Below are 27,081 nucleotides of genomic sequence, written 5' to 3'. Positions count from 1 at the left end.
GTACTCCAAATGCAATTCATTATGCATTTGCTGTCAATACCCAGCTAGCACATTTGGTTCCTTGGAAGTTGTGGGAACGAAGCCGTATGTTTCCTGACCGGTAAAACAGATTCTTTTTTTAAATGTTCTGAGAACGGAAGTGAAAATTTAGCCTGTTCTGGGAATGTACATTTTTAGTTTCCAGAGAGGTTCTGAGAAAGTTTTACTATGGTTTTCTGAAAGTTTTCCTGGGAGGTTTTATTAGCGTTCCGAGAACGGAAATTATAGGTTATTTTAAGGTAAATAACATTCTAAGAAAATGTTTCAAGAAGACGTTTAATAACACTGTTAGCTTAGTTTGCGTTAACTGTTTGGAACACCAAGCACAGATAGGACACATGGCAATTAATTTCCTTAGGCATTAATCATGCAAACATATTTTATTGTTGCACGGTATCAGTGAGATTGGAACCTATAATATTCCACTGCCCCACCAGGATTGAGCTTGCAGTTTTTTAAGCTGTTCATTTTAGTCTTTTCAACCAGACCCCATTTCTAAGGAAACAAGCACTCATTAAGATCAGGTGTGGCCAATTAGTGGGAGCAGCCAACTCACCTGAACACACTTAACAAGATAGAGGATAGAGAGAGTTTTGTTGACGATGAGAACAGAATGTATATGTTTTTAAATAACATTGTTAGAACATTCTTTGAATGGTACTAATGTTTTCATTGTGGTTTTATGGAAAGTTTTCTAAATGTTCTGACAACATCACTTTAAATAGAACCATGAACCAAGTACTGAATTCACCACCTAAGAAACATATGGTTGTCAGAACGTTATGCGCTTGCTGGGTATCCTGAACCATTCCTAGAATGCTGTGGGAAGGTTGTATGCAAAGTAACTTTAGGACAACCATTCTCTCACCAAGCTTAAAGAAACATTTGGTTCTCAGAACATTATGTGCTAGCTGGGTATTATATCATCACATTCTATTGTACTGAAAACCGAAGCTAACGGCTTGACAAGCAGTTTAATTGTACGTTTGCCAACGTCATTAACCTGCTGATACAATAAAACCACAATCGCTGTAGAAACGCAGGTCTCCTGCTTTATGTGAGAAGAAAGAAGGAGTCCTGCATAGATATACCACTTTGTGTGTGTTTTAATACTCGGTCCAAGCAACCACTCTCCAACCCCACAGCCCCAACAGTTCCTTTCTCTGCCTAGCGCCCAGAGGGCACAACTGGAGCCCTTGACAAAGCACTTTCTCCAGCAGGACGCGGCGGTTACACACACAGCCACATTCAAGCAGACAGTTCCTCTTAAAAGCCCTCAGTTGTACCAGCCTGGGCTCTTACCGTAATTTGGGAACCAGCGTTTTCAAAAGAGAATGGGTTGTAGTAATGGCAGGAGAGTGATGGCATGCATAAAGGATTGCTCTACATGGAACAGTAGGAATGGAAGGGGGGTCCTCTGGATCTCAGATGGGGCTGTGCTTCATTGCTTTGTCAGCACCGTAACTGCAGTCTTGTACAGGGGAAACATATCTGAGCAGAAGACGAAGCCTCACTCACAGATATGTCTGTATTTACTAGTAATTTATTCTCCATTGCCTCAGAGTGGGGAGAGATGAGGATTAAGTTTCTGGGATAAATTTAAAAGCCGTTTGGAAATGGATTGGGTTGGATTGTACAGTCCTCTGAAAGTGAGGGATGATTGTGAGAATAGAATAGAATAGAAGAGGTGATCTCTGAATGTTCTGCTCAGGGAATAAACTGACACAAAAGAGGATGACAAATGACTAAAACTTTACCAAAAACCCACCGCTATCAATCCCTGTCTGTTACCACCCACATGGAAAGTTGCTGTTACATTTAAGCCAAACCAGCTGAAACTGGGTCCCTCAATCATGTTTATTGCAGGAACTGATAAGATACAACGGAAAGCCCAGCTAGCATATAAAGTTCTGAGAACCTTATGTTTCTTTCGAGCTGGTTGAGTGTGTCGGTTGTCCTATCGGTATTTTGCAAACAACCTTCCCACAACATTCTGGGAATTGTGCAGGATACCCAGCTAGCCCATAGTGTTCTGAGGACAATATGTTTCTTAGGGAGAAATTTCAGTACTTCGGCATAAGATTTCCTACAGTTCAAAGATCATTCTAAGAATGTTATATATATATTTTTTTGCAGCATCAACAAAATTCGCTCTATCCTCTATCTTGTTAAGTATGTTCAGGCATGTTGGCCACGCCCACTAATTGGCAACGACTGATCTTAATGAGTGCTTGTTTCCATTGAAATGTGGTCTGTTGAAATAGACTAAAATTAACAGCTTTGTATGATTGAAAATAACATGTCAGGGCACCATAGTAAAACGTTCTCAGAACCTCCCTGCAACCTAAAAATGTACATTCCCAGAACAGGCAAATGTTAATTTCCATTCTCCGAATGTTTAAAAAAAAAAACTTTTTGGGGGTTTGGATACTTATGGCTTCGTTCCCAGAACAAATGGGAAACCAAAAATGTACATTCCCACAACTTCCAAGGAACCAAATGTGCTAGCTGGGAGAGCTGCATTTCACTGTAATCTTTAGAAAACAGATCTTTACAGCAGCACACAGATGTGAGTGTAAAGAACATGACACTGCTTGCTTAGCAAGTACCACTTCCTCCTGATTCGGTTCACACCAAGGCTCGAACTCAGGACCTCTGCCTTGCTAGCACACGTGACCAACCTCCTGAAGCATCTTACTAGCTTTTCACTGGCGCACGACACTTCAGGCTGACAGGCCATTTACACTAGGAAGCAACATTGAAACATCGGAAGCCATTCACTTTATAAGCTTGCTTGCTAGCTTGTTAGCACCCACATGAGGGCAAGGCAAGCGTGGCTAAGCGAGTGCCACTTTTACAGTGTAAATGGCAGGTCAGAAGTAAGTTTCACACATCCCTATGTGCCACATTCACCCCTCAAACTACATGAGCACTGAAGCCAATTCAGATTTGGTTAAACTTCTTATCTTTACATGTGGTTAAGTTGTGCTTTTCATTCTCACCCGTTTCCAAGTGGCTCATTCGACAAACCTCTCCAGTTCCCTATAAATCTTCCCCAGATCATTGTTGTAAATGAGAATGTGTTCTGTCTCAGTCAACTTCCCTGGTAAAATAAAAGTTAATTAATGAGAAAACATAGCCCACTTATGAAATGTGTGCTTTCAGAGGGGTGTTAAGCAGCTTGTCTATTCCATTACCTCATTGTGCTTTAGCAGCAGTCTGTGCTGTTTATTCTATATATAAAATAGATATAGAGTACAGTACAGTTTGTATCTGAGACCGTGGATATGTCTCAGAGCACATCCATCCCTCTAGTCCAGAGGAGCTCTTTACTATCGGGAGGTTTACATTTTTCATCACAACAAGGATGAATGGCATAGTAAAAAGTGGTTACTAAGCAACTGCTTCCTGGCTTTGTGATCAGTCAACTGTTGCAGGCATGTGAGGATGTCTCTCTCTCTCTGACACACACACACGGTCTTATGTGTTTTCTCAGTGTGTCACTAATAGGCAAAACTCACAGAATCTATAATGAATGACTGTGAGAAGGTCAGTTCTGGTGACTTATTAAAATGAAATTCTACTCCAAAATTAATTATAATAAAATGATGCTGACATGTAAATTAAAATATTTATCCCGTGTTTCTGGCTATGTTGTGACTATGGTAGCTAGTCACAGTAATATTGCCGCTTATTTCTCGTTTTTCAAGAAAAGGTCTTTAGGGAGTTTGAGAGCACAGATGGTTGCTTCGCCTAGCTGAGTTCTGCTAGAAGCAAACCGAACCTATGTATGTGGACGCCTTGAAAGGGAGACGAAGGAAGGGAGGGAGGAGAGAAAAAGTGAGACGGGGAGGGAGGGGAGAAGTGGAAAGTGGTCTCTTGCTGAGCTCTGATATTCTATTCACTCTCTCCGCGCCAGACAGAGAGCAAGCAAGTCAACAGCAATCTTGATAGAGGTAGGTTTTATCACCAAAACTTTAACTTGACCTATTGCTTGTGCCTCAGCTTAATATGCAGATATCTACATTACATTGCGTTGTGTTGTGCTTTTTCCTGTAAGATAAAATGAAATACCTTACTTTTATGCAGTCTAATATATTGAAATAGGCTATTCGTTGGCGATATTTTACTGAGTAAAAACACATATTTGGCTGCAATTAAAACAGTTTTGTACATATTGGTTCTACTCTGTTAGAATTGTATGCATTTGGATATTTCCAGTTGCAACGTCTGTGCATTGAAAGGGATTTAAACAAGCACGTATTGACTGCATGCAGCCAATATGATAAGCCCAGAAGCCCTGAATGTCAAATACTTCACGAAAGGGATGTGACAAAAAAAAAACGCTTTTCAGAAATAAATGATTGCTTTCCATCGCGTGGCTGAATAGTTGGTTGACTTAATGCGCCACCCTTGACGTGCGGATAATGGCTAATGACGCGTTTTGCTTGTTTCCTCTATAGCGCAACTTTCACCACAGCAAGATGTGCGCACAAACCCTACTGTTTAAAGACAGCTCGACCTAAGGCGCGCCACAGAAATCAGGACATTGGACAGCGACACCCGGCCGATTTCAGAACCTCCAACCCGGCGGAAAGCACAAAGTCCCCGGCTCTCGACTCTCCTATCAGAGAGCAATGGGTTGCAGAAGCTCTGCTATTAATGTTAAACTTAACTCACTCTTCTACCCAGTATGGTAACAGTATCGATACTGAGGGGACCAACGCGAGTGGCGGATGCCAGGGTTGCAACTGCCTTAACAGACTAAGAGCCCTATCACATTCACTTCAAGTACCAAGTCAGAAAAGAACACAAGCGTCGCGTCAGAAGTGAATTGACAGGTTAGACACACCATGGGGATACGGCACCTTTTGCTGCTCCTCATATACCTGGATCCCCTGAGCGTTTTCTGCGCCGCCACGGGAGGCAAGAAAGTGAAGACGGAGACCAAGCGGACTCCCAAGGCAAAAGAAGCCAACATCACCGCGGCGGTCCCCACCGCTGCGCCGCAGAAGAACACGACCAGGGACTACGATATGTGCACGGGTTACTACGACGTGAGCGGACAATTTGATAGAGAGTTTGCGTGTAACAACACGGTTCACCGCTACTGCTGTGGGTCCTGCTTCCTGCGGTTCTGCTGCCAGGAAAAAGAAAAACGAGTGGATCAGTCAAGCTGTAAAAACTACAACACGCCGGACTGGGTGAAAACGCCTCCCCCGTCGCCAGCCTCGACGGGACAGCCTTTTGACCCGAGCATGGACCAGACGAACACTGCGGTGTACATCACCTGTGGGATCATAGCTTTTATTTTAGTGGTGGGAGTTTCGGCTAAAGTTGCCTACGACAAAGCCACAGAGCCACCTCAGGAAATGAATATCCATAGGTAAGTCAGAATGACTGAATTAATGAACGTCTGCTTGGGTGCAAAGCCCGCTCGTATGTGTGCCGCAACATGATCTGGTCTTTAATGTCTTGAGACAAAAATGTCAATGTCGTTAAACATATTATTCTGTAATGAAATCATGTTCGCATGCAGTATAAAATATATTATGGGTTATCAACCTGTCAATTGAAATCTTCAGTTTTCCGTATAACATGGCCTAGCTAATATGGGGCGTATCCACAGCCCCCAGCCCCAATATGCCAAGAGGTCTGACCCTTGAACTAAGAACACTAGCCGCACCTGGAACAGTTGTACAGTAGACTGACTATATTACTACATGGCAATTAAGGGTCAGAGGTCATAGTTCAGCATACTGTGAGGTGTCACGTGTCAATTGTTATATATGACAGGAATGGGTTCCTTTCTATGTGTGTGAATTACGGCAGTTCTCATACTTTTAAAACGTTAACTTTAGATGTGATTTAGATGTGCTTGAGATTAGATTTGTGCCCAATAGAAATGAATGGTAAATAATGTATTGTGTCATTTTGGAGTCACTTTTATTATAAATAAGAATAGAATATGTTTCTAAACACTTCTACATTCATGTGAATGCTACCATGATAACGGATAATACTTCCTTACCATTTCTTTATAATAATTACCATTAATTTCTATTGGGCACTAAATCATTTGAAACACAACCAAAACGAACAGGAAACACATTTTGTACAGTCACAAGCTTGATGTAGTCATTGCAGACTAGGAATATGGGACCAAATACTACATTTTGGACTACTTTCTTTATTTTGACCCATACCGTTTAAGAAAAAACAAATCTGTTTCTCTGGGCATCTGGGTATTAGTATAAAATAATAAAATGTCCCAATTTCTTGGAGCATACAACATAGCTCAGTATTTTAATAATTTTTTTATCAATAGTGTCAATCATTTCGGACCCCACTATATATGGCTCTGGCTCTGCTTGCTCCATATATGGCGCCCCTAAACGTTCTATAAAGAACTCCTTTGTAGGGTTCTTTGATCCGAACCCCAGCCATGGGAAACACTGCAAACGTACGGAGGCTGCAAACAGTGAACTCTGTCACTCAGGTAATAAGCATTCAACCAATCCATAATCGAACAGCAAATGATTTGCGATTGTTGCAAAAGTTGCTTAAATTACCAAAAGAAAACACACATTGCATACACTGTTAACCTTCTGGATACAACACATTTGCTATGTGATATTGGCACAATGTAGTTGAAAGTTATCTATTTATATATTGATACTTCATTACATGTAACCTTTTTTAAACCCAACAGGGGTACTTTTCTATTGGAGTTTGGATGTTAGGGGTGGATAAGGTACGATGAAAAAAGATTAGCTCTATCTCTTTCACAAGATGTGTTTTTAATTCGTGTCAATTTACCAACATTTTTGAAATTTGATAATTTGCGTTTTGGAATGAAACTCTTTTATATGAGAAAACATCTGACTTTTAACCAGGTAGAGATATGTCCTGCCAATACAGTCTGACACTGCTTATAAAAATGTCCCTATCGCCCACTCATAGTTCAAATGGTGCATACATTTAAAAAAATGATATTCTATTGGATTATACAGAATTGAGGTTAAATGCCAGAAGGCCATTAATACAGTAGTGTACACAAGAAAGCCGAAAAAAATTGCAGAGGTGTTCAAAGGGAAACGTCTAAATGATTTGGATAGGCAGGCTTGTTGGCTGGCAAATCAGGTATGTGGGTGAGGGAATGATCCTACTGATGCATATTTGATGTATTTTTTGAGCATGTTTCATTGCAGGTGTTGTGATGAATCTGGTTTCTGCATCGTAAACCCGACGTAATAATGCGGAGAGCACTGATGATGCAGCATCCCTTAAAATGGAAAGGGACAAATACAGACACACAGCAATGTCTATGCACGTTTCCCTCGTAAAGAGAATCATAAAATGTCAAGGCCTTTGCTATGTCAAGTCAAACCAGTTTGTTATCAGTTGACTGTTATAGACCATAAAATTTAAAATATAACTTCTATTCAAGCCCCCCCCCCCCCCACACTCCCATACCACCTATCATACCAACACTTTCTTGGTGGTGGTGGTGGTGGTGGTGTGTGCATTCTCAGCCTGCAGTGGTGAACTGACAAGGGTGAATCAGCATTATGTTGGAGATTTCCACCAAGTAGCTGTTTGTAGTTATGTGTGTAAGCTTCCGTGTGTTTTCTCAGCTGTTTCCCGGGTCCCTTTGGGCTTTGCCACATTACAGTTACCACAGACTAGTGGACAACACATGTTGGAGAGCAGACATCGATGAGCAACCGCTGACAAACATTGTACTCTCCCTCTATGACGCATGGTCCTTTCATACATGCATGACTCAACACAGGAGTAAGCTAGAGACAGTGGATAATGTATCACGTTAAGGTCAAAGGATCATTATAATTGCTTCCGAGTGGCGCAGCGGTCTGAGGCACTGCATCTCAGTGCAAGAGGCATCACTACAGTCCCTGGTTTAAAATCCAGGCTGCATCACATCCGGCTGTGATTGGGAGTCCCATAGGGCGGCACACAATCGGCCCAGCGTCGGCCAGGGTAGGCCGTCATTGTAACTAATCCTTTTTTCTTAACTGACTTACCTAGTTAAATCAAGGTTCAATTTAAAAAGAAGAATAATTGCTTGACACATCTGCACAACAGCAAATCCAATGTTAAAGTACCTAACTGAAAGACACAGGTGTGAAATAACTAAATAACAGGAACAATATGTATAGAGCAGCAAAGGTTATGCTGTAGAGATATTTGTCATGCACAAGGCTTTGAGCAACCGCAGCAATGCAAACATCATTTGATTTCCTCCTCTTCCGAAGTGCTGCCAGAAAAAAATCTAATATTGTGGTTGTTTTCTTTCATGAGGCTGTTGAGTTTTTCTATTCCCTCTCTTCCCTCTCCTCCTCGTCCCCGAGGGTACCATACCTCCATACACACCTGGTGTCGGCCTGAAAAACACTACCATTCAACCTAATTAGAACTGCTTCTCATACACACAACGCTGTTTCTGTTTCTACTGTTTTATTAATGGTTCTCTGTAACCTTTCAGTGCCAAGAAGACTCACTCACCTTGGAGTTTAGTGTAGCTGCTTGGAGAAATTAGCTAAATAGTAGTAACAGTGACATTTGGTGCCCAAAATATTCAACGTTTTCACTCTGTGTGTTCCCAGGGCCCTTGCAGACATCCTGAGGCAGCAGGGGCCCATTCCCATATCTCAGTACGACTGTGAGAACTTTGCAGCGATGAACGGCTCTCCCAAAGACAACACTCCTCAACGAACCTCCTCCAAGAACCACTACACCCCTGTCCACCAGTCCAAGTCCAACCACGGTACATTACCTTTATAGTATGCTACATATATTCTACTGTTTTGGGTACATATCTTCAAAGACAAATTGGTGATGGGCAAATTTGTGAAGCGGTATGAGAATAGTGTGTGAAGTGTGTGAATGTGTTGGTGCATCATCTTTATCCTTCATGACTTTGACCTGCTTAATCAACTGCACGAGACTGTTACTGTATTGATACGTGTCAGTGGTCTCTTATCCTTTGTGTATGAGTGCACACATTGTGTGTCTACGGCATGCTGCTCTCCCTGTCAATGGTGTAATCTCCTATGTTAACATCCCATAATCATCCGATTTGTGCACGAGTGGGAACAAGAGGGAGAGAGAGAAAGAGAGGGATAGAGACAGTAGAGAGAGGAAGAGAGGGATAGAGACAGTAGAGAGAGGAAGAAAGACAGACAGAGGCCCTGTTAGTGTAGATCATTGTGGCTGGTGAGGGAACAGGGCCGGGCCGTCTGTGGCAGGGTGGAAACGGTGGACGCTGTGTGGTTCAGCGGGTGAGTCAGCCAAGGATGACACCCTGAAACACAGACCGCAGCGAGGCCGTGACCGCTTCGGCACGCATGGGAATGGGATTCAACCACACGGCTGGGAAGTGGGAACAGAACAACACTGACAGGGGGTGTAAATCTCGGTTCTGGGATCTCTGAAGAGATACAATCCTGCAACCACAAACCTGTCTCGTGTTTACTGTGAGTGTGAGGCATGTCTGAGTTGAGCTAGAGGGAGAGAAAGAGTAAAAGAGAAAGGTGTTTGAGAGATACACCGTAAGACAGAAAAAGAGTGGAGAGAGGAAGAGACTGTGGCCGTATCCGAAAACCCCATACTTCTGTACCACAACACAACAAGAGAAAGGGAAGACAGACAGACAGACAGACAGAGAAAGACCTAAAAATCCACTCGCATGGACAAAAGACATGCAGAGACACACAGCAGGACAGACAAACAGATGTGCAGGCTAGACAAACAAGTGTGTCAGGTTTCAGACCAGTGCATTTAGGTTGCAAAGCATGGCGGGCCATGTTGTCCCCGGTCTGTCGTCCCCGGTCTGTCGACCCCGCCGGTCTGTCGACCCCGGTCTGTCGATCCCGCCGGTCTGTCGACCCCGCCGGTCTGTCGACCCCGCCGGTCTGTCGACCCCGATCTGTCGACCCCGCCGGTCTGTCGACCCCGCCGGTCTGTCGACCCCGGTCTGTCAACCCCGCCGGTCTGTCGACCCCGGTCTGTCAACCCCGCCGGTCTGTCGACCCCGGTCTGTCGACCCCGCCGGTCTGTCGAACCCGCCGGTCTGTCGACCCCGGTCTGTCGACCCCGGTCTGTCAACCCCGTCGGTCTGTCAACCCCGCCGGTCTGTCGACCCGGGTCTGTCGACCCCAGTCTGCTCCCAGTCAGCGGCCCTGTCTGTCTCCCTGACTCACTGTATTAATCTGGTCCTAATGCTGTGGCCCACCGAGCCATGCAAGGCACAGGGGGAATGCACCCACCCAACTGGATGACCTTGTGGGAAGTCATACTCAGCGGACGTCAAGCATCTCGCTCTCTCTGTGCCTTTCTGTCTGCCTGTCTGGTTGTGTCTCTGTCTGCCTGCCTTCCTGCACACAATCGTTGTTAGTGTTAGCTAGTGAACATAGCTCATCATGTAGGCTAGCTTATCCCATCCAAGCCCGGCTCGCCCTACACTGTGGACCAGGCAGTCCTGTGGACATGAAAGGCAGTGACAGGCAGAAGAGAGATGGCATGGGTAATGTGTGGGTATAAATTGGGAGTTGCCTTTCTATGCACTAACAGGATCAGGATCGGTGGTACAGCAGCACAGGGAGACAGAGAGATAGAAACCACTCACTCGCAGTGAAAATGCATATTCATGTGTGGCAAGATGCGCATCCAGTATAATACAGTATTGTAGTGCTCCTGAGGAGAAGATTTATTTCTATGAGAGATGTCCCCGCTGAGGATGACACAGTTAGATAGACAGAACATGGAGAACGGAAAGAAAGAAAGAAACAGAATGAAAGAAAGGCACAAATAAATGAATACATGAAAGAAACCCTGCACACACGCCGCAGCCTTCCAAGACGAGCCCCTCGGGTCTCTTAAATCAGATGTCCCAGAGTCCTCGGTAACCAGGTATAGCTAAAAGTCTGGAGAGGCCTCAGAGGACCCTCTCCAACTGAGCCAAGAGATGAAATGACATCACCATCCCCTCTAATCCTAAAATGGAATGCCGTGGTTTTTCACATCACAAGAAAACCCACTTTGCCAAAAAAAAACCAGAGGATTTTCTTAGCATAGTTTTAGATAAATTCCTAAAAATGCAGGCCGGGCTTGTCACAGGTATCCTTGGTAGATTGCCAGAAAACCTGTCCCGCCGTCCGGGCATTTTTAAAAACAGATCCCGGAGCAAACTGTGCAGACAGCAGAATAGGATACCATGCTATTTATATTGTCATCCACTCTGCTTGAGTTGTAAGCTTCAAAACCTGTTTTTAGGTCTGAGAGTTAACAACATACACCCTGCAGCCACAACAAGGAAAAGTCCTTGACAGTTGTTCAGTTTAGAGGGCTTGAGTAGATTTGACGTTAAACGTACTTCTGGGTTTGAAGTAAAGAAACAAAGCGAGAGAAAATGAATGAATAATTCTTTTTGGACCCGTATAGCTCTCATGGGGAAAAACATTTACATTACACTGCAAACACAGATTTTGTTACTGTATGTTGGTTGTTGCTAAACAATGTGAATGAATTAAGTCCATAATGAATAGAGGAAGTTATGTTTATTGTAGTGTGCAGAATAACAACAACAGTTTCTCTGACATTCAAAGTTCAATGATGACTCTGATGCACAAACAGCTAATGGTGACTATATACAAATGACAACCATTTCATCTTCTCGCTTTTTACGCAACCTTGTTTTGATATGACTTTTGGACATTTCCCACAGCTCTTTAGTGCTGTGTGTGTGTGTGTGTGTGTGTGTGTGTGTGTGTGTGTGTGTGTGTGTGTGTGTGTGTGTGTGTGTGTGTGTGTGTGTGTGTGTGTGTGTGTCTATTGCTCGGAGAGTTTGGCAGCACAGCATGCATGAGTTTTGCCTGGATTACTAAACTATGATTTAATTAGTCTAATTAAGATATGGTTCGCCGATTGGCACTTTTCATAATCAGATTCAGTCTGCACTTTTTTTCTCTCGACATTTTCTGTTTTTCTAATCTTCCAACAATGAATCCTAAGACTGCATGGCTATTACATATCCTCTCTGACCTCCCTCCCTCTCTCCTTCCCTGTGGGCTTGGTAATCATCTCCTCCATTTAAAGAGGGGTATTTCTATGCTGACTGTGTCAACATGGTTAGTATAAACCACCTCCTGTGTGCACCTGTGTTGTGTGTGTCAGAGCGTGCATGTGCTCATGCGCATGTGTGTGTGTGTGTGTGTGTGTGCGTGCGTGGTCGTGTGTGTATGTGAGAGGTGTGTGGGTGGCGAGGCAGGTGCGAGGGTGTAATTCCTCTTATGAAGACCTTTAAGTGTAGCATCGTACAGTTACTTCTTGTTAATTAGAAGCTATTTTGCATAATGACATCAAGCATCCATTACTATGTTCTAGGTAACACAGTATTTAACCCGTTGGTTTCGTGAGCGATCAACAATTCTGACATGAAAAATAAGTATTGCACAGTACAGCCTGGGTAGATTGGTTGTTACAAAGGCTGAGCGCTTACCCTGCATGGGAGGTTGAGAGAGAGAGAGAGAGAGAGAGAGAGAGAGAGAGAGAGAGAGAGAGAGAGAGAGAGAGAGAGAGAGAGAGAGAGAGAGAGAGAGAGAGAGAGAGAGAGAGCAGTACACACAGTACATGCTACAGAGGATGTGCATGTCACCATGTCCCCGCCACAGTAGATAGGGAACTGACCACGCTGTAAAACCACTATACCATGTCAATTACCCCCGCCTGTCTCACTGTGGTAAAGCTTAATCGCCCTTGGAGTTGAATAACCTTGCTAGTCTCTCCGAGCTACACAACACCACCTCTCCCTCTCATTCCATAATGAAATTATCTGATTATTAACATTCTTCTGCTCACAAAATAATATAGAGCCGGGAACTCGAGAAGGTACAAAAAAAGTGATCACGTCTCAAAGGTACCTCTCTATCTCCTATATCTTTCACATGCATACGTGATCATTGGAGGTGAAAGTCACGTATCCTTTTATCAAGGGCAATAAATTCGTAATGCATAGCCTTTTCCGTGGCGGTGCTTCACGCTATCTCACCTTAATAAGTTGGGGAAAGAATCAGGAGAAGGGGATTGGGATTGGGTCTGAAGAGGTCCTTTGGATTCACAGGTTGTCTTCTAGGGTCAGGAACATGACCTACCCATGATAAATGTTAGACGGGAAGGATCGTGCATGTGTGTGTGTGTGTGTGTGTGTGTGTGTGTGTGTGTGTGTGTGTGTGTGTGTGTGTGTGTGTGTGTGTGTGTGTGTGTGTGTGTGTGTGTGTGTGTGTGTGTGTGTGTGTGTGTGTGTGTGTGTGTGAGTGCTCGCAACACAATTACCATGGTAATGGAATGGGAGGATAATACAGGCGAGACGTACAGTAAGCCTAAGACATGATATCTGCAGCTATGGCAACCTCTGGTAAGTGAAGCATGATTGGGTTCACAGTGGTCTTTCCTGTGAGCAGATACAATCTATGGCTTTTTATTAGCATGTTTATTTATTTATTTATACTAGTTTTCTTCCATTTTCTAGTTTAAAGAGAGAATGATCAAGGGGTCCTGATAGCAACCGTGATAGTGAGAATCAAAGTAATCGGAAGTATCTGCTGTTTTCAGGTGATTCAAAAGAAGAGGTTTTGATGAAAGTCGGTAGACCAAAGATTTAGTACATCGATCAACAAGAGAAACTTTGCAAGTAAGCAGTCTTTGGAAGACTCCTCCTCGATGTCCCTATAGGTTTACACCAGGTTTCTGACTCTGTGATTGGCTCTTGCAGGTCTCCAATACGGGAAGGAGAGCATCCGCAGCAGTGGGGGTCACGACCTTCATACTTTCATCTCTTCCGGGTTCGTCACGTTGGGCCGCGGCCAGCCCAAAGGTACAGTACAACACGTTCTATATCTTATCTATTTAGCTCTATAAAACCCTTAATCTTATCGATCCAACTCTATCTAACCTCTGACCCTTAAAAAGCTTATCCATATTACTCTATCCAACCCCTTATCCACCAATCACCATCCCTCCATACACTGACCAGACTCCTTCTGCTGAGTCAACAATGATTCATACTTCTCCTCTTCTTTCCTCTCTCATTCCCTCTTTACCTCTTTTTCTCCCGGTGGCCGTGGCCGATATCTGTATTTCCTAGTACTACATACCGTGTACTAATGGCATTTAAAGTATGCAACATTTTTGAAATTTCACATGCTATAAAGCTTTCTATTTTGCGTACCCAAAATGCTTACTGTTCAGAACGCAAGTACGGTCCCTCTCTCTCTCTCTCTCTCACACACACACGCACGCACGCACACGCGCACACACACACACACACACAGTAACACAAGCATTTTGCTGCACTCGCTATAACATCTGCAGAACTGTGTACGTGACCAATAAACGCTGATTTGATTTTGACTTGCCTCTCTTTCTCTCTCTCTTCACCCTGGACCGTTTCTCTCTCTAACCCAAAAGGCCTTGGGTTCTATTGGAACTACCCAGCCTCCCCCATACTGCGCACACTGTACCTCTGCCATGTTATATACATTATTATCGGTGTGCATCTTTGTTTGATGTCAAGACATTGGGGTAAAGGAAATACAAAATGCACAGAAAAACAGCGATGTTGCCGTCTGCCTAGCTTTAGAGCGTGGGGTGGAAACCATGACCCTGCCATCTACATACACCCACGGAGGACACTCACACACACACTCACACACTCTCACACACACGCACACACACATATATACCACCTCCAGATGGATGTCATTAGCTAGGCCCTGTGTTTCCCCGTGGGTTAAATACTGATTAGTATGCATCACTGTAGACTGTCCTGTTGTGATTCATTCTCTTCCATTTACCTTCCATTTAACACACACTAGGGATATGTCACTTCTAGAAGTTGCAATGTGTGTGTGTGTGTGTGTGTGTGTGTGTGTGTGTGTGTGTGTGTGTGTGTGTGTGTGTGTGTGTGTGTGTGTGTGTGTGTGTGTGTGTGTGTGTGTGTGTGTGTGTGTGTGTGTGTGTGTGAGAGTGGGTATGTGTGCGCGGTTGAGTGTTTAGTTTAGTTTATTATAATCCCCGTTAGCTACTGCACATGCAGCAGCTACTCTTCCTGGGGTCCACATATAAAACATTAATAGACAACAACATCAGATATGACATTAAATTTAAAAATAGAATACAAATTAAGAGCTGTATATATATATATATATATATATTGTGTGTGTGTCCATCTCCTCCCACTCTTGTCTAGCTAAATGTATACTGTAGCTTATACACACATATTTCTATACACAGTGCCTTCGGGAAAGTATTCAGACCCCTTGACTTTTTCCACATTTTGTTTTAGTTCGAAAATGTATTAAAAAAAATTAAAAAACTCAGCAATCTACACACAATACCCCATATTGACAAAGTGAAAATAAGTTGTGAGAAATCTTTGCAAAAAACCCCCAAAAAACAGAAATACTTTATTTACATAATTATTCAGAATTGTCTGTAGAGCTCCGAGACAGGATTGTGTCGAGGCACAGATCTGGGGAAGTGTACCAAAAAAATGTCTGCAGCATTGAAGGTCCCCAAGAACACAGTGTCCTCCATAATACTTAAATGGAAGAAGTTTGGAAGCACCAAGACTCTTCCTAGAGCCGGCCGCCCGGCTAAACTGAGCAATCGGGGGAGAAGGGCCATAGTCAGGGAGATGACCAAGAACCCGATGGTCACCCTGACAGAGCTCAATAATTCCTCTGTGGAGATGGGAAACCTTCCAGAAGGACAACTATCTCTGCAACACTCCACCAATCAGGCCTTTATGGTAGAGTGGCCAGACGGAAGCCACTCCTCAGTAAAAGACATGACAGCCCACTTGGAGTTTGCCAAAAGCCACATAAAGAGTCTCAGATCATGAGAAACAAGATTATGTGGTCTGATGAAACCAAGATTGAACTCTTTGGCCTGAATGCCAAGCGTCACGTCTGGAGGAAACCTGGCACCATCCCTACGGTGAAGCATGGTGGTGGCAGCATCATGCTGTGGGGATTTTGTTTAGCGGCAGGGACTGGTAGACTAGTCAGGATTGAGGCAAAGATGAAAGGAGCAAAGTACAGAGATCCTTGATAAAAACCTTCTCTAGAGCCCTCAGGACCTCAGACTGGGGCAAAGGTTCACCTTCCAACAGGACAACAACCCTAAGCACACAGCCAAGACAACGCAGGAATGGCTTCTGGACAAGTCTCTGAATGTCCTGGAGTTGCCCAGCCAGAGCTCAGACTTGAACCGGATCGAACATCTCTGGAGAGCCCTGAAAATAGCTGGGCAGCGACGCTCCCCATCCAGCATGACACAGCTTGAGATGAGTTGATGCTGTAATTGCTGCCAAAGGTGCTTCAACAAAGAACTGAGCAAAGGTTCTGAATACTTATGTAAATGTAGTATTTCAGTTTTCTACAGATTTCTAACAAACCAAATGTTTCTCTGCTTCTCTCTCTCTCTCTCTCTCTCTCTCGCTCTAGAGATATATATATACGTAGATTTGATATTTCCATTTTTGATCTATATATATCTATTTGAGCAGTGTATATATATAGATAAAAAATGGAAATATCAAATGTACATACAGTACCAGTCAAAAGTTCAGACACACCTACTCTCTCTAACCCAAAAGGCCATGTGTTCTATTGGAACTACCCAGCCTCCCCCATACTGCGCACATTGTACCTCTGCCAAGGTTCTAAATGAAACATGAGTCTTTCACAAGACACCGTCACTGGCCATAATTGCATTTAATATGTTATGACACAACATATTAGATAAACTGGAATGACACTAACTCACGGTAGCACAAATAAAATAGAAAAATATTCGAATGAGCCTCTGCCACCTACATTTTAGTTATCACTAATGAGGAAAGAACACTTTTTATGAACCGCAAAGAACCATTGAATGCCTCAAAATCATTACGGTTCCACTTAGAACCATTTACCCTTCCCAAAGAACCCTTGAGGAACCCTCTTGTCTTAGTTTGTTCATATACTTTGCATCTGTTATATTAGAAGCCTTACTGCATGAAGTCAGCCAACAGCCACATCTTGTTCCGTTGTCATGATTTCTGGTACCTTTTGGGCGGAAGCAGTACAGTAGAAGAGTGGATAGGAAAAGCTACATCATTAGGAGATGTATATCATCTGTTTTCACAGAGTCAATACTTCTTGAATCCATGTTCATCATATGAATTATGTCAGATGAGGAACATGTAATTGCGGCTCTGCAGATTTACACAGTGCACATTTGTCCCTGGGTTTGGCTGACATCTGGTCTGTTGCCTGCCCATAAACCCTGTTCTCTGTGGGGCTGAAGGGAGGGTTGGAGCTGGACCAGAACTGCATTGGGTGATACTCCAATAAATCAACATCTCTCTTCCTCACGAGGAATGGAGAGAGGGATTAAAATGTCATTTTCAACCTATTCTTTTCCAAAGGTGAATATTCTCTGCTTTGCTTCTGTTGTTTTAATGAGAGAAAGATGATTTATTGTTTACATAAAATTCGCAGATTCTCTCTCTCTCTCTCTCTCTCTCTCTCTCTCTCTCTCTCTCTCTCTCTCTCTCTCTCTCTCTCTCTCTCTCTCTCTCTCTCTCTCTCTCTCTCTCTCTCTCTCTCTCTCTCTCTCAATTCAATTCAATTCAAGGGGCTTTATTGGCATGGGAAACATGTGTTAACATTGCCAAAGCAAGTGAGGTAATAATAATATACAAAAGTGAAATAAACAATAAAAATTAACAGTAAACATTACACATACAGAAGTTTCAAAACAATAAAGACATTACAAATGTCATATTATATATATACAGTGTTGTAACAATGTACAAATGGTTAAAGTACACAAGGGAAAATAAATAACCATAAATATGGGTTGTATTTACAATGGTGTTTGTTCTTCACTGGTTTTCCTTTTCTTGTGGCAACAGGTCACAAATCTTGCTGCTGTGATGGAACACTGTGGAATTTCACCCAGTAGATATGGGAGTTTATCAAAATTGGATTTGTTTTCGAATTCTTTGTGGATCTGTGTAATCTGAGGGAAATATGTCTCTCTAATATGGTCATACATTGGGCAGGAGGTTAGGAAGTGCAGCTCAGTTTCCACCTCATTTTGTGGGCAGTGAGCACATAGCCTGTCTTCTCTTGAGAGCCATGTCTGCCTACGGCGGCCTTTCTCAATAGCAAGGCTATGCTCACTGAGTCTGTACATAGTCAAAGCTTTCCTTAAGTTTGGGTCAGTCACAGTGGTCAGGTCTCTCTCTCTCTCTCTCCCCTTCTCTTTGTAGTTCCCCCATGAAACATGAGTAATGTGAATCGCTGCTACATTATATATCTGGTATTCTTTTTTGGTTTTTATATTCTCTCTACCAACATCCCAGATGATGCTTCCTCTGCTTCCATCCCCAGCTGTATATGTGTGAGGCATCACGGGGTATGCTTTAGCAAAACCCAGAGTTTTGTAACAATGGGTAGTCATATTTTTTTCCCGGCGAAGATACACATTTCCAGATTGGGATCTTAGCACTTAGAATATAACAGATCTCCCGGGCTCGCTTGCGAAAAAATATACACAAGCAAACTAGGTCTTGTTCCAGCTACAGTAGTTCTATGTTGTAGATGTGTTTCTGTCTCAGTTGAGCTTTCTTTTTGTCATGCAGTCCCTCTCCTCCTCTGTCTTGCTCATTCACCTTTGTCTGTCTGTCTGTCCGTCCGTCCGTCCGTCCGTCCGTTCGTCTGTCTTTATTACTCTGTCTGTCTCTCTCTCTCCCTCTGCTGTTAACACATGGATATTTCTATGGAGCTTATCCATTTGCAGCGAGGCACATGATATTCACATAGCAGCAGGATTGAATAACAAGATCAATCCCCTGCTTGTCTCTGACTTCGGTTTGGAGAATGTTCTCATTCGATATCACTCTTAACATCCTGCTAATGTACAGTAAGGAACTGGCCCTGCCCTCTCAGTTGATGTCTACTGGTCGTGGGTAAAAGCTTTGGACCGAAATCGGAGGAAAAAGGTTATTATAGAGTCATAATTTAGTTTTCAGGGCTAATGTTGAATAAGCAGGCGTCTGTTCAGCTAGTTAATTACAGTGTGTGTGTGTGTGTGTTCAGCTAGTTAATTACAGTGTGTGTGTGTGTGTGTTCAGCTAGTTAATTACAGTGTGTGTGTGTTTAGTAGTTAATTACAGGCAGTGTGTGGGTTTGTGTGTTGTTGTTTCCCTGGGGACTATATAGCAGAGGTCTAAAGGGCTGGAAGCTTCACATATGTCTGCTAGGGTTTACCACAACACTGGGTCCACCTCAAAGGAGTTCAAGCATAGCCTTTACCCAGAGCACACAGACTAAATTATATATAGGCTAACTCTGTCTTATCCTTGTACAAAGTGAGAGAGAGAGTGCGAGAGTGAGAGAGTGAGAGAGTGAGAGAGTGAGTGAGAGAGAACTGTAGAATAGATACACATTTCTCAGAGACACTGATGCTCTTTTTTTAAATACTGATTTGAGGCATCACATACACGTGCGCGCACACACACACACACACTGCTTGTCTTTTCTCATTGCGTCGTATCCCGAGTTGCCTTCAACTATTGGCTTCATGTGTCAACTCCCACTCATTTCTATACCATGGGTCCACCGAGTCGCTCAATAGCTACAACATTCACACACATACTAATGGATTGGATTTACATACTTTGCCGCTTTACCAATCTTTAATTTACTCCTGTAGAACACCAAGTCACACCCATTCACATCCAGTCAGTGTTTAACCTTCAAGGACCTTGTCCAACCTGCAGTGTCCCTGGCAGCATGCCAGCCGGTCGACAGACATTTACGTTGGTGCCCATCCATTTTTATGCCTTGCGTTGCGTGACACCTTAAAAGCCCTCCACTTCCTGTATCTGTGTGAGCAGGACAGGACAGGTGTATTCGGAGGGGGGAGTAGCCATCTGTTCAGTAGTCAGTGTTATCTGTGCTGGCTCTGACTACTACTGGGCTGCTTTCTCTATCTGGACCTTATCGTTCTGAGAGACACTCCTGTCTCCTCTGCCATCTGTCTGAATGACCAAGATGCCTCTTTCAATTCCTTTGCTCTTGTTGTTTTGTCCTAGACTGTCTCCGAAAGGGCACCTTATTCCCTGTATAGTCTGAGCCTTTTTTATCACATAGAATTGTAAAAGTCTGTTTGTGTTCTGTGAATGGTAATGGTGACATTCAGCCATAATATGGCAGTAGATATTTTCTGTTGATGTGGCTACTATGATATGCAATACATCAAAATAGGTATACATCAGAAATTCAGCTTGTCGCTGATCTTCAGTCTCCATCTTTAGTGGTCCTGTGTGACTCAGTTGGTAGAGCACGGACGGCGCTTGCAACTTCACAGTTGTGGGTTGGATTCCCACAGGGGATCGGTATAAAAAATGGATGAAAATGTATGCTGACACTCTGGATAAGAGCGCCTACTAGATGACGTATATGTAAACGCTGTAATTCTACAAAAGTGCTTGGAAAAATATCTCCAGAAAACAGAGCATATCAGAGCTGCTCTTATCTTTCTGCTTCCTACAGTTTCGGTTCCCGTTTCAAGTTTTAATGTCACGTGCACAAGTACAGTGAAAGTGCTTTCTTGCAAACTCAAAACACAACAATGCAATAATTAATAACAATGAATTACTAGGAAAAAAAACACGAGAAATATGAATAGGAAATATGAAACACACAATAAAGTAAGTAATTAAGCATTCTATATACAGGAAATATTTAAAAAGTCAGTTCTAATACCATATCTACACGTGCAGGGATACTGGGGTTATGGAGGTAGATATGTACAGGGGTAAGGGGACAGGGATACTGGAGTTATGGAGGTAGATATGTACAGGGGTAAGGGGACAGGGATACTGGAGTTATGGAGGTAGATATGTACAGGGGTAAGGGGACAGGGATACTGGGGTTATTGAGGTAGATGTGTATAGTGATGGAGGTAGATATGTATAGTGGTAAGGTGACAGGGATACTGGGGTTATGGAGGTAGATGTGTATAGTGATGGAGGTAGATATGTATAGGGGTAAGGTGACAGGGATACTGGAGTTATGGAGGTAGATATGTACAGGGGTAAGGGGACAGGGATACTGGGGTTATTGAGGTAGATGTGTATAGTGATGGAGGTAGATATGTATAGGGGTAAGGTGACAGGGATACTGGGGTTATGGAGGTAGATATGTATAGGGGTAAGGTGACAGGGATACTGGAGTTATTGAGGTAGATATGTATAGTGGTAAGGTGACAGGGATACTGGAGTGATGGAGGTATATATGTATAGGGGTAAGGTGACAGGGATACTGGAGTGATGGAGGTAGATATGTATAGGGGTAAGGTGACAGGGATACTGGAGTGATGGAGGTAGATGTGTATAGGGGTAAGGGGACAGGGATACTGGAGTGATGGAGGTAGATATGTATAGGGGTAAGGTGACAGGGATACTGGAGTGATGGAGGTAGATGTGTATAGGGGTAAGGGGACAGGGATACTGGAGTGATGGAGGTAGATATGTATAGGGGGAAGGGGATACTGGAGTGATGGAGGTAGATATGTATAGGGGTAAGGGGACAGGGATACTGGAGTGATGGAGGTAGATATGTATAGGGGTAAGGTGACAGGGATACTGGAGTTATGGAGGTAGATATGTATAGGGGTAAGGTGACAGGGATACTGGAGTTATGGAGGTAGAAATGTATAGGGGTAAGGTGACAGGGATACTGGAGTTATGGAGGTAGATATGTATAGGGGTAAGGTGACAGGGATACTGGAGTTATGGAGGTAGATGTGTATAGGGGTAAGGTGACAGGGATACTGGAGTGATGGAGGTAGATATGTATAGTGGTAAGGTGACAGGGATACTGGGGTTTTGGAGGTAGATGTCTATAGGGTTAAGGGGACAGGGATACTGGGGTTATGGAGGTAGATGTGTATAGGGGTAAGGTGACAGGGATACTGGAGTTATGGAGGTAGATGTGTATAGGGGTAAGGTGACAGGGATACTAGAGTGATGGAGGTAGATATGTATAGGGGTAAGGTGACAGGGATACTGGAGTGATGGAGGTAGATATGTATAGGGGTAAGGTGACAGGGATACTGGAGTGATGGAGGTAGATATGTATAGGGGTAAGGTAACAGGGATACTGGAGTTATGGAGGTAGAAATGTATAGGGGTAAGGTGACAGGGATACTGGAGTGATGGAGGTAGATATGTATAGGGGTAAGGTGACAGGGATACTGGGGTTATGGAGGTAGATATGTATAGGGGTAAGGTGACAGGGATACTGGAGTGATGGAGGTAGATATGTATAGGGGTAAGGTGACAGGGATACTGGAGTTATGGAGGTAGATATGTATAGGGGTAAGGTGACAGGGATACTGGAGTTATGGAGGTAGATATGTATAGGGGTAAGGTGACAGGGATACTGGAGTGATAGAGGTAGATATGTATAGGGGTAAGGTGACAGGGATACTGGAGTTATGGAGGTAGATGTGTATAGGGGTAAGGTGACAGGGATACTGGAGTGATGGAGGTAGATATGTATAGGGGTAAGGTAACAGGGATACTGGAGTTATGGAGGTAGAAATGTATAGGGGTAAGGTGACAGGGATACTGGAGTGATGGAGGTAGATATGTATAGGGGTAAGGTGACAGGGATACTGGGGTTATGGAGGTAGATATGTATAGGGGTAAGGTGACAGGGATACTGGAGTGATGGAGGTAGATATGTATAGGGGTAAGGTGACAGGGATACTGGAGTGATGGAGGTAGATATGTATAGGGGTAAGGTGACAGGGATACTGGGGTTATGGAGGTAGATGCGTATAGGGTGATTAGGCAAGAGGATGTCAGATTAACAGAGTAGCAGCAGCTTGCATGTGAGTGGTTGTGCGGGTGTATAGAGTCAGTATAAAATGTATGTGCATATCATGTGTGAGTGAGCAAACGACGGAGTGAGTGTTTGTGTGTGTGTTGGAGTGACAGTGTGTGTGAGTGTGCAGGGTCCTGTGCGTAGAGAATAATGCAAATAAATAAAGATCAACTTTAATAAAGATAAACGTTCAATAAAGATACAAGGTAAACTCGGTCCGTGTAGCTATTTATCGTATTGCTTGAGGATAGAAGCTGTTCAAGAGCCTGTTGGTGACGTCATACATTTACAAGCCTCCCATAAAAAAGAAACTGTATTCTGTGATCTAAAGTAGAAAATAATACAAGGCCTGTCACAAGTACTGTACTGTATTTATTGACTAGCCTTTTTCTTATTCAGCTAGTGTCCCGAAGAGAAGTCAGTACAGTATATCCCTGTCACATTATACCATAGTCTTTGAAATGTGTCACACATATTTAGCCAAGCTAGGAAGTCCATAGAGAATAATAAAGCTCAGCACTCTGTATAGCCGGATTGAAAATCCATGTCAGTTACGGGGAGATATTATAATTCCACCTTGATTGATTGAAATTTTCCGCTACAGCCCAGAGAGCAGATAGATTGACAGCTAGCTATGCATGCAAATTCGATAAAGCATTCAAATTCAACTTAGAGGCTTTGATTGGTTGAAGACAGTAATTTTAATTTCCCGCCTCCATATGTCAGTCAGTGAGGATGATTCGACATTCAGCCACGGCCGGAACAGTCCTGAATATAACTAATTACTTTAGACAAAAATGAAATCCCAAATCTTTTATTTCTAACCTCATTACCTCACCAAGCCCCGAGTTAATTCCAGTTGGTGATGACCTCAAATTGGTTTTCATGGCAATGGAGGATTGTTTTTGTAAATATGATGTGGGTCTGGTATGGCTGATATAATGATATCAATCAGTATAGTAGCAGACGGTTTTAAATAATATGGTTGTGTTTACTGTTCCTTCTCAGCACATATGATCTACAACTTATAGCAGTACTCCTTTTACCCAGACTAGCTGTGGAGTTTCGAATATCATAAGTTACAACAGAGAAATTGTTTAAAAGGTGGGAAAATACCTTTTCAGAGGGATCAGAGGGGTCGAGGTGCGAGTGAGAGGTATACTGCCAAAGGACGTTTTCTACTTTCATATAGTTGTGTTGTCATACTGACAGATGTTTTCTTCTAAATATCTCTTACTTTTTATTCTGAGAATTATGATGAGTCCCTCACTGCCAAAAACTCCCACTGCTGTTTAAACACTCATCTCCAAGATGCAGATGAATCAGACTTGGAATGAATCAAATTTGATAGAGCAACAACATACTGTACCATCAGACCGCATGAGAAAAGAATTGGGGCTGCATGACGCCTGACCAAAACATCCTCTCCCAAGAATCTTAGAAGCTTCGTTAGCGTCGTCACGGAGACAAAGGCATACACAACAAACAGGAAGAGCCTCCTACGATGTCAACACACACACAACAAACCACACAGATCCTATCTTTCTTTATTCATTTCTATGACACACAAATGTCAACCCAATCAGTCACTTTCCTCCTCCTCCTCTGCCTCAATACATAGTATAGAGTCTCCAACGATGCTAATAAAGGACATGATCTGTTTGTGCATGTGACCTGTTTGTGTTAGCCCACTGAGCTAAGACATATAGCTCTGGCAGCTATAACACGAGTCTTAAAAGTGGATCTGACAGCGTTTTAGCAACATGAAATCTGACTCAAATCTGTTCATATACACCCCCAGGAAGAATTACACATTTGTTTTATATTTTCTGACAAGCGAGCACTTAGATATGGTCATTTTCATAAATTATTAGAATATTTGGGAATGACGTATAGTTAGGCATTTGTAGAAAATTCCTCAGCAATGTAAGCGGCCGTGCGTTTGGACAATTAATAGACACTGCAGGAAATAAAACCTAATACGCAGACCGGTGCTCCACAGCCAATCAGAAGTACAGTAGGCCTTTATGCGAATATGCTATTTGCCACACTGGCCAGTCATCATTCACTTTGAACTGGACTGTGTTCATAGTTAGTAGCAACAGTGTGACTTTAGATCATTACAACACATTTGCCAAAAGCCACAAAATACACCTGAATGGATTTTTGCATTTGGGAACTTTACAGTCCTATTGATCAAACAACCATGAAAAAGTAGGCTCTCTCTCCCTCAGTTATGCACATCAACAACAACAAATCAACAACTAAAGCTAGCCAGAGAGAGATGAGCTAAACTCTAACTAGGGATAAACCCTTTCAAACTAGTTCAGCTAGTTGGCCGTCAAATTTGCACTGATAAATGATGGGGAATAGTAGCCTGCTTTTGCATCTTGCCTGCCAATGCATGCTTGTCCCAACCCACGTTTTGACAACTGAATGGGAACTTGCCTGCTCGCCGATTTGATAATTGCCAAGTACATCTGATTGACAACTAGCTAAGGGTGCGTTCATAAATTGCCTCCAGTGTCAGAGTGTGCTCCGGGTCATTTGTAAATTCAGAGCTTTTCGCTCTCTGAGCGTACACTGCCCGATTGACACTGGACGCACTGGCTAAGGAGTAGAGTTGATCAGAGCATTCCTCACAACGGAAGTCAAGTACACAAGTACACAAGCTAACTCGCTAAAGTTGGCTAGCTTGCTAGCTACAGTACTTCCAGACACAAATGAGAGAACACCTCACTCTGACCATTTTACTCGCCCTAGCAGAGCTGGTTAGGCTGTTTCCATGTTATCTAGAGCGTTCGTAGCTTGCTCTTATGTTTGTTTTGCATATGTTTAGTTACTGACACCGGTCATATTCAGCGGGTGTTGCGCGTTCTTAAATTGATCCGTTATTCTGTGCTTTGAAATTGGAGTAGATAGCCAGAGTGAATTCATGAATGCAAGCAATATGCTAACTGGATAACAGTCGTTTAAGTTCAGCATAGCTAGCTAGCAAAGCGATTCAGATTGGTTGCTAGCTAACCAAATGACATCTGCATCTATCTGTAACCACTGCAAAAACAATATGAGGGGAAAAAGTTGGTCACTCACCCACTCCTCCAATTACATGAAATCCTCCCAGCAGGTAGCTAGCGAATGTGAGAGCTCTGTGTTTTTAGCTTGCTAAATTAAGAGCTACATAAATAGATTGGTTGTATTGCTAGTTGGATTGTATGACATTCCCAGCCTTAGCTACGTTCACCCGTTTTTGTCCAAAATATTGAGTCATTGAAACTGACACAGTGCATCTGAATGGGTGGAGACAGCAAACAATGGCCAGCTGTGATTTACAACCTGCTAGCACTATTTTTGGGACTACCAAGACATTTATTGGTGAATTATATTGAACTGCATCCATATATTCTGCCAACAATGTCTTACTGTACGTCTTAGAATATTTTGTCAAATGGAACATTTTTAAAACCTCTAGCATAAACTGACATTTGGATCATTTTGACTGATATTATGATTTTCTGTTTGTTTCATATCTGCAAAGTAGTTAAAACGCTGTCAGTTCCACTTTAAGATCTCGGGAAAGGTGACTCATTACACAAGCACTACTACCTGAAACAGGCTTTTGATTGAAAGCTGGCTCATCTGTGCACCCCCTTCACACATTAGAGGTCAGGTGCTGGGTGGTGGTGTCACTGACCTGCCAGATGAGTGCTGTGCAGAATATCCAATGAGTGGCGTGCTCATATGGTCCTTCAGAGAGTGATGGGGCCAGAGCATTCATTAGCAGCTAGGACTTAATTAGGGCAAGATTCCTCTCACACAATTGCAGAGAAGAGAATGTTAGACATCTCCATTTTTGTTGCTCTCAGGTGGTGCATTCTCTGCTGAATATGGAGCGGAGGAGATATGGTGTTGGAACTTAGGGAAAAACGTGTGATGGTGAGAAATGGGGAATGCTAATTGTAGAGCTGCAGAGCTAGCTAACTGGTACCTGTGTTTGAGCGGGCGTGTTATTTTTCTATTTATCACAAGTAAACATATGTCAGGGTTTAACTCAGAGCATTATCACCCACTCCAG

At 43.1% G+C, this 27,081-nt stretch overlaps 1 protein-coding gene across 9 annotated transcripts in view; it reads left to right on the top strand.

Moving 5' to 3' along the window:
* The first annotated feature begins 3,899 nt into the window (after positions 1-3,899).
* LOC129829026 (protein shisa-6-like) overlaps positions 3,900-27,081 on the top strand; it is a 66,060-nt gene continuing 42,878 nt past the window's right edge. For all 9 annotated transcript variants that reach the window (XM_055890449.1, XM_055890448.1, XM_055890446.1 and 6 more), the window contains exons 1-4: positions 3,900-3,995; positions 4,503-5,425; positions 8,667-8,827; positions 13,832-13,933. In XM_055890449.1, the coding sequence (XP_055746424.1) occupies positions 4,893-5,425; positions 8,667-8,827; positions 13,832-13,933 (796 nt within the window). In that variant the 5' untranslated portion in view covers positions 3,900-3,995; positions 4,503-4,892. The remainder of the gene's footprint in view (positions 3,996-4,502; positions 5,426-8,666; positions 8,828-13,831; positions 13,934-27,081) is intronic.

This window comes from Salvelinus fontinalis, chromosome 30, assembly GCF_029448725.1.
Source record: "Salvelinus fontinalis isolate EN_2023a chromosome 30, ASM2944872v1, whole genome shotgun sequence".
Classification (NCBI taxonomy): domain Eukaryota; kingdom Metazoa; phylum Chordata; class Actinopteri; order Salmoniformes; family Salmonidae; genus Salvelinus; species Salvelinus fontinalis.
Note: the sequence above shows the minus strand (reverse complement) of the source record. Positions and strands in the feature narration are given on the sequence as shown.